This window comes from Marmota flaviventris, chromosome 3 (genome assembly GCF_047511675.1).
Source record: "Marmota flaviventris isolate mMarFla1 chromosome 3, mMarFla1.hap1, whole genome shotgun sequence".
In the NCBI taxonomy this organism is placed as follows: domain Eukaryota; kingdom Metazoa; phylum Chordata; class Mammalia; order Rodentia; family Sciuridae; genus Marmota; species Marmota flaviventris.
In genome coordinates this window covers 8,342,107-8,354,714 of record NC_092500.1, presented here as the reverse complement: position 1 = coordinate 8,354,714, position 12,608 = coordinate 8,342,107, and the positions used below count along the sequence as shown (strand labels likewise).

Sequence of the window (12,608 nt, the reverse complement as noted above, 5' to 3'; positions counted from 1 at the left end):
GGGGTCATAGCTTAGCTGTAGAGCGCTTGTCTTACACTTATGAGGTACTGGGTTCAATCCTCAGCACCACATAAAAATAAATAAATGAAGATATTGTGCCCATCTTTAAATATATATATATATATATATAACTTTTTTAAAAAGCATACTACAGGGACACAGCCACATCAATGTTTATAGCAGCACAATTCACAATAGCTAAACTGTGAAACCAACCTCAATGCCCTTCAGTAGATGAATGCATAAAAAAAATGTGGCATATATACACAATGAACTATTATTCAGCAATAAGGGAATAAAATCATGGTATTTGCAGGTAAGTGGACGGAGTTGGAGAAGATAATGCTAAGTGAAGTTAGCCAATCCTAAAAAAAAAAAATGCTAAAAGCAATAAGGGAGTAAAATCATGGTATCTGCAGGTAAGTGGATGGTGTTGGAGAAGATAATGCTAAGTGAAGTTAGCCAGTCCCCAAAAAACAAATGCCAAATGTTTTCTCTGATATAAGGAGGCTGATTCACAGCGGGGTAGGGAGGGGGTGCAAGGGAAGAATAGATGAACTCAAGATAGGGCAGAGGGGTGGGAGGTTACAAATGATGTTGGAATGTGATGGACATCATTATCCAAAGTACATGTATGAAGACATGAATGGTGTGAATATACTTTGTATTCAACCAGATATGAAAAATTGTTGCTCTATATGTAATGCATTCTGCTGTAAGATATAAAAATTAATAAAAAAAAGATTTAACTCCCTAGCAAAAAATGAAAAACTTATCTGCCCATAATTTTTCCTTTTTGCCTTGAGGACTTTATTAAATATCACTGACCTCTCTCCAGCCCATACTATTTTAAAACACAGTTCAGAGGCAAACTATAATGATCAGGGAAGTAGACATTAAAGAAACCTGTAGGAATTAAGTCCACAGACACCAGAGAATGAGAGAATTAGGAGACTGAAGAGACTTTTAAAAATTATTAATGAATATTTTTTAATATATAATATGCATGTAATGGAAAATATAAAATCTTGAAAAGAAATAAAGTTAAAACCAAAACATAATTCTGAGGCATAGTCAAGAGTATAATTAAAGGACTTCAGTGTGTTAGTCTGTTCTACTTCTTAAGTTGGATGATAGGATCCATGGGTTTGGGTCAGATTTTACATATCTAATAATGCTCTATGTGTTCTTTTATATTATGGAGTATCCCCCAATAATAGTAAACTTAAAAGAGGACTCAATTGTTTCATGGAACAAAAAGTCTCTTCCTACCTCTAAGTGGAGACTTAAGATAGCAATGAGACGTGATTAATAAGCAAGATGAAATCCCACCTCCATATGTGAAGACATCAAGAGATGGAGTTCCTACCTAATCCATAGAAACTGTGCATGTTTGTCCTTTTTTTGGGTCAATCTGAGGTTTTTGCCCACCATATGTTGTCTCCCTCCTGGACCAAGCAGACTTTCCTAAATAAAATCTTGCCTATGCCTTAAAAAAAAAAAAGTCTCTTCCATCCCAGTTCTCCACCTCTCCATGCCCCTTCCCTGAGGCAGCCACTGTTCCCATTTCTTATGGTCCTTCCAGAGATATCCTATGCAGACAAGTGGTGGGTGTGCATACATATGTACACAGAAGACAGGAAAAAATAAACTGATTTCCCAACTGTGCCTCATCAAAATCAGGCATGTATGGTGGGATAAAGTTCAGCTAGGAAACTGTCCTAGTCCTTTTTTCTATAAGTGAAATGCCCGACTGTTGTAGAGGTGGAAGCTGAGAGAATTTTACTGGCTGGATACAGGAACAGTGCCTTGCCTAGTCACAGTCTCACATACTAGTTGTCCAGAGCCGAGCCCTAGCACTCCTCCACTCTAAAAGACACCAGAGTCAATGCTGTGCCCCAGTGTCCCATTGTCTGGCTTCAAAAGTTCTATACTGCCCGTCTCGGATCATTCATTTTCTTATTATAATGATCTAGGTAAGTTTCCATAGCAATCAGAACACTTAGATCTGTCTAGCAATATACAACACAGGCACACAGGGCACACTGCACATTCTGCTATGTAAAAGAATTTCAATTTCGAAAGTCATGTTTTCAACAGCACCTGCTTTGGGCTAGGACTGGCTAAAATCAGGATTGTGGTTAGAGGATTCCTTTCTTAATGCAAGAAGAGATCTCAAAATACTTTGAAGAATAAACCTATATATCAAGGGAAGTACACCAAGACAAATTTCATAATTCTTTAAAAAAAACACTAAGTGTCTATCCTATGCCAACATCAGAAGTCAACATACAGATGAATACAACACCCTTGAGTAACTAATAATCTAAATAAGAAGACATGTAGAAATGATAATTCATGTATATAGTAAAGGTGTTACTGTAGAAAGGAGAAGGGTAATTATTCTGAGACAGGTTTCCCAGAAAGGCAGCATCTAACTGGATCCAAAGCATCAGTAAGAGCCAAGCAATGAAGACAATGAAAACCTTTACAGATACACAAGTATGTCTCACCAAAATTTCTGAGCTCCAAATGAATGAAAACTGTTAAACAGTACACGAGGTACCCTGAAACTTTGCTATCACATTCAGTATCTTAAAGTCTGATTTACAGTAAAAATTCTGCATCTTAAATTCTGTCTAAAGGGATTTAGTTACTTTTAAAATATGCAACAGTAGTTTCACCTATAAACTTATATTCATGGAAGTACAGATACTCTACTGCTAGAACATATATGGCTCACCTGGATAAGGTCTAAATGGCTTGGCTTTTCAAAAGAATCACTGGCTTTTTGTTTGCCAAATTTTTATAACACAAGCTTTTCATTTCCTAACACAAGTGACTACAGTGTGTTCCTTGATGGCTGTCATATTACTTTTACAATCCAGTTTATGGCTACTGTATTTCAGAACAAAATGGTAACAATCTAACAAAACCAAAACATTATCAAAGTTTTTGAACATTTCAGAATGACTTGAGATGTCAGTTTGTCATTACTCCTTCCTATACCCAGTTTCTCTGTTTTTATGAATACAAGGCAAAAGAAAAAAGTCCATGTACATACTCTTCTTGGCAGACCTTTGGTTCCACCTGTATCTAACGCCTTTGTCAATTTCATCCATACTTGTCTTACATACTATTGTCCCTTGAAAGTTTTATGAAGAAGCTGATTCAACAGATGGGTAACTAGCCTGCCCAACATATGTCCAAGGAAAAACAGTTCTTAAATAAGAAAATATTGAGTACCTCTCATTCCCTTTCAGGGCTGAGAACACTGAGACTACCAGGGGAAAACAATCTTTTAACTTTGCTACAAAAAGTTACTGGACTGAGATGATCTATAATTAACAAGGTGACCAAAGGAGGAAAAGACAGTTCAAATGCTAAAATCTATACCTCAAGATAAAATATGCAGTTGCCCACACATAGCAGAGAACTGAAATATAGACAGGAGGAAAAATCCAAGTCAGTTTAACTGGGAGTTATTTCATCAAAGACAGATGGGAAACATTCAGATAAGCATACTCTCTTGTTTAGAACACAAAGCTCAACAGATTTGTGGAAGGAAAAGGAAAAGGAAAGGCAACCTGAAATACATAGCATATATGAACAGAAAACTTCAATAAGTGACTCATAATGGCTGTATATGTAAACCAGAAAGAACAAAATGATGGCAGTATCCTTCCTGTCTGCTCCTTCCCGGTCCATAAGACTTAACTTGACAGTATCTGATCCTGTCTTTGACTGATGCCTATCTGGGTCTGAAAACATACTACTTAAGTGATCCCCAAGGAGAACAGGGAAATCAATTCTGCCAGAACCAAGGAGTCTTCTTCTCCTTTAAGTGAGGCCAGTGGATGAGAAAGAGGTCCCCAAATGCCACTTGTACAAATCTTTTAGCTCTGAAACAGGAAAACACTACAGATTATATTTTAGTAGAATTCTAAAAATAAAGAGAACATTCCCTATTTTTAGATATACTTTTAAAACACTAAAAGTAAGAAAACATTAAAAACTAACTGGAATTTTTAAGTGTTTTAAGAGACACTTGATTTGGAAAACTATTTTTAGAGATAGAATTTCAAAAATCTTGCATTCTTTCTGTTGACTGCCTCTTTTTTTAAACTTCCCCATCTTCAAATTCTGTTCCCAACCCTATGTTTTATCAACAGCATGTCCAGAGATGCTATATAAAAATATAAATATAAAAGTTATCACACAAAAGAAAAAGAACAGTTAAGGAAAAATTTAAAAGGTGCTTTCACAAACATATAGAGTATAAATTAGTCATTAAAGACTGTAATGCCAAAAAAGACAGTAATGTATAAAACAACAAAAGCAATTTAATTATCTTTCATTAAAAGCAGTGTCACCAGCAAAAATAAAATGATTAAAGAAGACAAATAGTTTTTCTTTTCTCAAATAGATCTCCCCATTGAAGAGTCTAAAGATCAGTAAGCATGTAATTCAAAGCTATGTTTGAATAACTAGAATTTGCAATTAGAGAAAAGATAGGGTTGTTTTAGCAATAAAAACCTGAAAATGTGTGCATTTTCTGGATCATTTATGTTTTATCTTTCTCCAATCCTAGTACAAATATGCCCAGCTTTTTTTTTTAAGAAGCCCGTGGCAAATGAGGTTTTCAGGAAATAAGGAAATTACCTGACTGTACAGCCATCATCAACATCTCAGGTTCCAGCAGAGTCATTCCGGAGTCTCCTCAGAAACAGCAGCCCACAAATATAATGAAGAAAATCGAAGTCATACAAAAAGGATGTTGTCTTCAGAAGCTATGGAAGGCTTTCACAAATTCAATCTCATGCCGGTGCTCAAACCAAACTGTGAGAACTTATTCCTTCTCCGGCGGTTAACAATTTACCACCCTCCAGGCAAGTCAAGATGGCACAGAGTTGAGTTACTGCTGACTGAGACCAACACGCTCCCCTAAAGACAAGTGTGGTTAAGAGCAGTGAGTGAGCTCCTCCCCTTCCATTTGTCTCTTGTGGGAGGGGAAAGACACAGAAAGACTTTCAGAAAACTGCTTTCACTCTCTCTTTTTAATATGAGGAGGTGGGTTTGTTTCAGAACCTTGCTATATGGGACTCAGGAGTTAATGCAGTTTAAAGCCACAGATTAACAGAACCCAAACAATTCAATTTCATGAAAGAAATGGTGACATACTGATCCATTAATGGGAGGTGGGGAGAGGAATTAGACACATATTAAACATATACAAATAAATATGTAAACTAAGTACATTTTCTGGAAGAGAATCCTAACAGTCTTTTCATCTGTGATATTTATAGATAACAGGCTAAGGAAGTTGAATATTTAACTACAGAAGCTCAACTATTTCTCCACCTCCACTCCAATTAAAATATCTGTTTCAAAAAGTCATCAGAATACATTCCAGAGCTGTAATCTGTTGCTCAGATCTGCCAGTCCTCTAAAAGAGCCCCTTACTTGCAACCATGTGAGACATGCTATCTGTGGACAGACAGCTTACTGATGTTGACTTTCTTAAAATACTTAATGTTCATGTTGGATACAGAGCAAATAGAAAGGCAGCTTCAATGTATGAGAATTTCCCTTCCCTGATAATGAAACTTCAGTCCTTCTTCCACTATCACAGAGCAGTTCTTCTGAATAAAAACAAACATGGGTATTTTATTGTCCAATGAAAACAAAAACCAAAATCCTTTTAAACTACATGTATACAATTTTTTATTGTCCCAAAATTAAAAGCTCATTCATGCCCTTTGTGGTACTTTTTATTATCATAGTATTTCATTATAAATAATTGTATTAAGATGCCTTTTGGCAAATTTGAGGGACTTTTAAATAGCTGAAAGCTAGAAATCCATGTTTGGTCTGTTTGTCTAGAATTTCTCAATCTTTATGGTGAAGTAGCAGCCCATATCTTGAAAGCCTACTGCTGTAACCTCAATACAGCAAATACTTTAAAGCTTACATAGTCAAACAAATGATAAATGAAAGCATTAGGAGACCTTAAAAGAGAACAGTCTCTAAGTGAGTGAGAGCAATATTCTTAGAAAAGAGAAAGCAACGCAGAGTTGGGGTGGGGAAGATTCTGTGGAAGAGAAAAACTTCCTTTCTTTCTCCAAGAACATGATGTTTAAAAGAAGAGCTCTATATAGAACTGTGGGAATGACTCAACTGGCAACAGAGCGGCAGCCAGTGTGGGCTGCATGCTGCTCTGAGAGGCAGCAGCATTCTCACTGGTCCCTTCTGGCACCCAAGCTCTCTGACTATCTTATGAAAAATGGGTAAATTTCAACTCAGACTACAAGAGAGTCTGGTCAGAGGTTAGCAACTGAAGAAGAAGCATCCCTAAAAGGTTGGGTCATTCCTGTCTCCCTCTGTGGGCTGTACAATTTGCTGTGTGAGTTTTTTTCAAAGACACAAGTTCTCACAGTTTTATCCTTACAGAAAAATAAAGACAAATTATAAGATTTCTGCACAGAAAATGGTAGGAAGGGCATAGGGTTGCTTTCCTCCTGCCAAAACTCTTCTCTTTGGGGAGAAGAGTACTTGCAATGCTCCAAGTGTCAATATCCAGCCCTATAGGAAATACTGACAGTTGTGGAATGGTAGAATGGTAGAAATAATAATGGTAGAATGGTAGAAATAATAAAACAGCACATTTAAGTTGATTTCACTTCGCCACAGCAAGTCCACACCTATATGCACTTTAGGACAAAGTATCTAAAGAAAACCTATTTTTAAAATGGAAATCTAAAAAAGCAATCTTAAAAGAAGAGGAAATAAGAAGCAACAGATATTTGCCTCATTGCTCAGAATTTGCATTTACACTTACAAGCATTGGCAAAGCAACAGAATCATTGTGAAAACAGGCTTTAAAACAGGGTTCACGGGGCTAGAGCTGTGGGTCAGTGGTAGAGCGCTTACCTAGCATGTGTGAGGCACTGGATTTGATTCTCAGCACTACATACAAATACAAGAATAAAATAAAGGTCCATTAATAACTAAAATGTATATAATTTTTTTTTTTAAAAATGGGGTTCACAATTGTGAAGTCTGAATCTCTATGGTTCAAAACAGCTTCGGTTCCACTATTTTTGGTGTAAACTAGTCACATTTCCAACAAACAGAACTAAACTTTAATAAGGTCTCTGTATAAATGAACACGATTTTCAAACTAACAGCACGAAGGGAATGAAGGATAATGATCTTAATTTCCAATAAAATAAGAGTTTTGCATCTAATCATAACTCTCTAGCTAATCAACACAACTTTAAGATGATCTACAGTCTCTATTAGGAACATAATATAGTAGCTTATCAGTAGAGTTTTTAAATGTAGCAGTTTTTAACTGGCTATAAAGAAATGCTTTTAACAAGGCTGTTAATCATAGCAATAATATAGCTTTGTGTTTAGCTTTTGCACCCTCACCCCATAGCAGCCCAAAGGCCTTTGATGTTCATAATCAAGAGGAACCAGCCAAGTTTGTGTAATAGTTGATCTTCCCACTGGATTTAATACTCTCCTTAAAACTTCCCATTTTCTATTTATCATGAAAAATTATTTTAGCATTACAATATTGATATTCTTCCTTTAAAGAAAAATGCCATGAAACATATGAACTGACAGGCCACAAAACTTCAGTTAATTTTTTTTCACTTTTTAACATGCTAAATACACATTTAAGTTAAAAATTCTGTTTAATGGCCATTTATAAATTTAAGCACTATCACTGGTCAGTTTTGTATTACAAAATAACAGTATGTTATCTGCAGTGTAAGTATAGCACATTGTCAAATTCTTTTCCTTAAGGTGCATAGTAAATGTACAGATAGTCACAGGATACTGTTTTATAATGTATTACATTTCTAATCTATTATTCCTAACCTGTTATACATGTTTGCTGAGAGAAAAGAAGTAAATTTTTCTAATTATCTGTAAAATTATGCTAACTTCTACAAATAGGTATTCTAAATAAAATTTTTTAAAAAGAAAAAAAAAACAACTTCCCATTTCCTAAGTTTTCTTGAAAATCCCAGTTTTCTACCTCACTAACATTTCCGCCAGAGTCCCAGATGGCTCCTCTTTCTCTCTCTGCCCCTCTCAGGGCCACCACTTACATTTTTGTGTGTGTGGTACTAGGGATCCAATCCAGGGCACTTAACCACTGAGCTACATCCCCAGTACTTTTTATTTATTATTTTGAGACAAGGTCTCACTAAACTGCTGCGGCTGGCCTCAAACTTGAGGCATCTTTGGGTGCATGGCACTCACCTATAATCCCAGACTCAGAAGGTTGAGGCAGGAGGATCATGAGTTCAAAGCCAGACTCAGCAATTTAGCAAGGCCCTAAGCTCAGGGAGACCCTGTCTCTAAATAAAATACAAAAAAGGGTTGGGGATGTGGCTCAGTAGTTAAGTGCCCCTGGGTTCAACCCCTAGTAAAACAACAACAACAGGCATCTTTATTTTGTTATCTAAAAGATCCACACGTCACCTGCCTTCTGGAAGCCTAAGACCCTGTGGCTCCAGAGTTAGCCCAAATACCCTTGAAGAGCACCCCAAAGAAATAAGCTTGATCCCTATGCCATCATCAAGCTCCCCCAATCACTGAGCTGGCCATGCAGATGGTAGAAGCAAACACACTTATGTTCACTGTGGATGTCAAGGCCAACAAGCACCAGATTAAAAGATCTGTAAAGAAGCTAGCTCCATGAAACTGATGTAGCCAAGGTCAGCACCCTGATCAGGCCTGACAGAGAGAGAGCAGCATATGTTAAACGGCTCCTGATTATGATACTTTGGATGTTGCCAACAAAACTGGGATCATCTAAACAGAATACAGATGGCTAATTTGAAACATGTAATGTTTTTACCTCTAAAAAATCTAATTATCATACTGAAATTACAAAGGTTCCAACCAGTTAAGACTTTACCCCAGATACCTGGTGTTAAGCAAAGTGAAACATCCAAAAGATAACATGACCCAGCACAGGGAAGTCGCTCCAGGTCCTGGGCAGCTTCCCTAACCTGTGTAGCTTACTACTACTGAGAAACCTAGTTGAGAGCTGCAAACTTGGGAGAATCACACACTACCATAGGTATGTTATTATTTGACCTTAGGATAGAAGGCTATATTTTCAGCTCACTTTACAAGGTATAGTAAATGTTGAGGGCTGCAATAACCATAAATATGAACAGCTGTCTCATTCATACTGTACGCCTGCAATACTGTCACTATGCACAATGTCAACACCAGTGGAGCAGCACAAAGACAAGGATGACTCAGACTAACAAGACCTCCTGACCTCAAGACCCCTAGAGTGAAATCTAGGATAAAAAATCCTTAATCAACAATTTTAAAAAAGGAAAAAGAGAAATGATAAATTATCATACAAACCAAACCATGAGCTGAACAAATGTAAAAGAAACAGCAATTGATTCTAACAAGAAACTTGGATTGCTTCTTACAGGAAGAATGATATGAGCTAGCTGTTAAAAAAATAAAGGCATCAGAGTTTATCCAGTTCTTTTAAAATTTCTATTAACCATAAAATAAAATCAAAGGAACCAGTCTTGACTTGATCCAGCCTCTTATCCAGAGTACTGAGCATAAGGAACATGTAAGAAACTCTTGTACAAATTCCTGGCAAGTGGTTCCTGGTCTGTAACTAGCATATCTGTGGAAGAACCTTTAAAATAATAAGAAAATGAACTGCGTGGTAAAATATGAAATATCCAGTGGCCACAAACATTTGGGGAAAGGTTCCTCCTCTCTAGTAACTAAACAAATACAAATTGAAATGGGGGTTAAAAAAAAAAAAAGCATGAGAAAATCCAGCAACACAAAGCTGGCCTTCTGACACAGTAACAATTAGCTCTACAACAGCATCCTATAGTAGACCCACTTCAGACAGAGTCTGCTCTCAAATTTGTTACACTTCCTAACACTCTCTGTAATGTAATAAATGCCTTATTTTCTTACTTCCACTGCTTGCCTGGCCTCTTTGAATATTTGAGTTTGTACCTCTTGCAATAAATATTAATTTAAAAAAATAGAAACTGGTCTTAGCATTTAAACAAGAATTGAAATGAAAACATTATGCCTGTCACATCAGCAAGTTTTTGTTTGTTTGTTCTGTTGTTATTTATAAGTTAGAATATCAAAGCTAATTAATGAACCAGGCATTCATACAAGGCTGACAGAAGTATAAACTGGTAGGCAACTTGAGATATCACTGGACAATGTATTTTTCAAGAGCCTCAATTCTTTTTTTTTTTTAATATTATTTAGTTGTAGTTGGACTCAATCTCTCTCTCTCTCTCTCTCTCTCTCTCTCTCTCTCTCTCTCTCTTTCTTTCTTGCTGAGGATTGAATCCAGGGCCTCACCATGTTATGCGAGCGCTCTACTGCTGAGCAACAATCCAGTCCCCACAGCCTCAATTCTTAATAAGATCTACAAAGGACTGTGTGGCCTAGCCCCTAACTACTCATTTCACATCACTGTCTCCATAGACATCCTGGAATTTTTTTAGTTTTTTCCTGCCAATTTCCCCCGTAACCTTTGCTTGTCCCCCAGCCTCTCATATGCTATTTATTCCTTCTTTCTCTTTGGCAAACAACTGCTTGTGCTTTGGCCCTCAACTTAAATCTTTATCCTCTAAGAGGTCTGTCTTGACCAACGCTTTACTACATCAGAACCTTCACACAAATCTCTGTTGTTCTGTTATTACAGAATTACTGTGCTTTTTTTTTTAATTTTTTTTTTTTAGTTGTTGATGGTAGACCTTTATAATATTTATTTTATATGCGGTGCTGAGAATTGAACCCAGTGCCTTACACATGTTGGCAAGTGCTCTACCACCGAGCCACAACCCAAGCCCCTTATTGTGCTTTTTTAAAATTGTGCTTTGTATTATTGTGCTTTTTTTTAAAGCAATTACCAAAGTCTGTAACTATGAATTGGCTTATATAACCCTTTTTTCAATCTTTTTCTGTCACAGAACAATAAATTCTAAGACAAAATTCTCTAGATGAGAATTCTTGCTCATTACTAGTATTAATACATAGTATTCAATACTTATACTAATACTTAGTATTCAACTGAAATCCCTAGTCACTGAATAAATTTTCAACATAAAAATGGTCAAAACCTTGAAGTCAGTGTCTCTACTTCTTAAGAAATAGCCTAAAATGTAGAAAAGGCTTTAAAAGATATTCATCCAAACATTAATGTGTAACAAATAGAAAATCGTGCAGGGCATGTTTGATGTATTCAAGAAACAGAAAGAAAGTCAGTGTAGCTAGAACAGAATAGGGTAAGCTAGAAAAAAGTGATAAGAAATGAGGTCAGAAAAGATACCAGGCCATGTCATCACAAGTAAGATTTCATCACAAGCCTCATGGGAAGGCACTGCAGGATTTTGGGAGGAGTTTAACAATGATTTTGGTCTTCCCAAGCTCATTCATTTGGCTGAGTAAAGAATTCCAATTAAAATAGACCATAATGAAATGTTCGTGACTCTGACTTAGCAAAGACTTCTCAAAAACACTGAGACCTGAACAGAATCCTTAAGGACAAATAGAGACAGCAAAGAGTGTTAGGAGAGAAAGGACATCCCAAATAGAGGGCATTGCATGTAAAAAAAAGAAAAAAAAAAAAAAAAGGCATAGGGATTTTGAAAAGGTTTGGCAGGTCTATGCCCTGGCATCAAAAAGAAAATAGTTTCTTAAAAATACCATTTATAACATCTACCAAAAATAAGAAACTCAGCAATAAACTAATAATATATACACGGCCTTTATAGAGAAATGTATAAAACTGCATAAAATATTAAAGAAAATTCACTTAATCCGAGATAAAATAAATTAATGAGCAAGAAGACCTATATATTTAAAAAAGCCGATTTTCCCCATTTATCTATAAATAATATATTTCAAATAAAAATCCCAACAGATATACCAAAAGAACATGAACAAGAATTTCACAGCAGCAAGATTCATAATAGTCCTTAAGTAAAACAGCTTAATATTGGGCACTGTAGCACTTGACTGTAATTCCAGCAACTCAGAAGGCTGAGGCAAAAGGATCACAAGTTCCTAAGTTTGAGTTCAGCCTCAGCAACTTGGCAAGATATTGTCTCAAAAAATTAAAAAGGGCTAGGAAAGCAGCTCAGGGGTAAATCTGAGTTAATCCCTAGTACCACCCCTCAATACCCCCACACATATACACAGAAAAACAAAAGAGCAACAGTAAAATGGACAAATAAATTGAATTGCTTATATAACAACGAAAATTAATTATAGCCACAAACAAATCAACATAGATGAATTTCAAAAATATATCGAAGAAATCACCAACAAAATACATGTAGTATGATTCCATTCACATAAAGTTTAAAAGCAGAGACTTGTTTACTATTTAATCTTTAATCTTAATTGGGAAACTTCAATGATACATAAGTGTTCAATAAGTATTTGCTGAATTAATTAACTCATGGGAAGAACAGGGTGGGGAAAGCAGAGAAGCGGGAAGATAAATCAAAAGCAATTAAAGCAACACAGGCAGAAAATGCAGGGCTTATCATGATCACCTAAACTTACCA

At 36.1% G+C, this 12,608-nt stretch overlaps 1 protein-coding gene across 2 annotated transcripts in view; it reads right to left on the bottom strand.

Moving 5' to 3' along the window:
* Window positions 1-12,608, bottom strand: part of Mrtfa (myocardin related transcription factor A) — a 138,384-nt gene that overhangs the window by 92,871 nt on the left and 32,905 nt on the right. The window contains exon 1 of one of the 2 annotated variants that reach the window (XM_027927543.2): window positions 4,663-4,917. The exons of the other annotated variant lie outside the window; for it this stretch is intronic. Within the exon in view, the coding sequence (XP_027783344.2) occupies window positions 4,663-4,708 (46 nt within the window). The 5' untranslated portion in view covers window positions 4,709-4,917. Of the gene's footprint in view, window positions 1-4,662; window positions 4,918-12,608 lie in introns of those variants that run through there. 2 annotated transcript variants of the gene reach the window in all.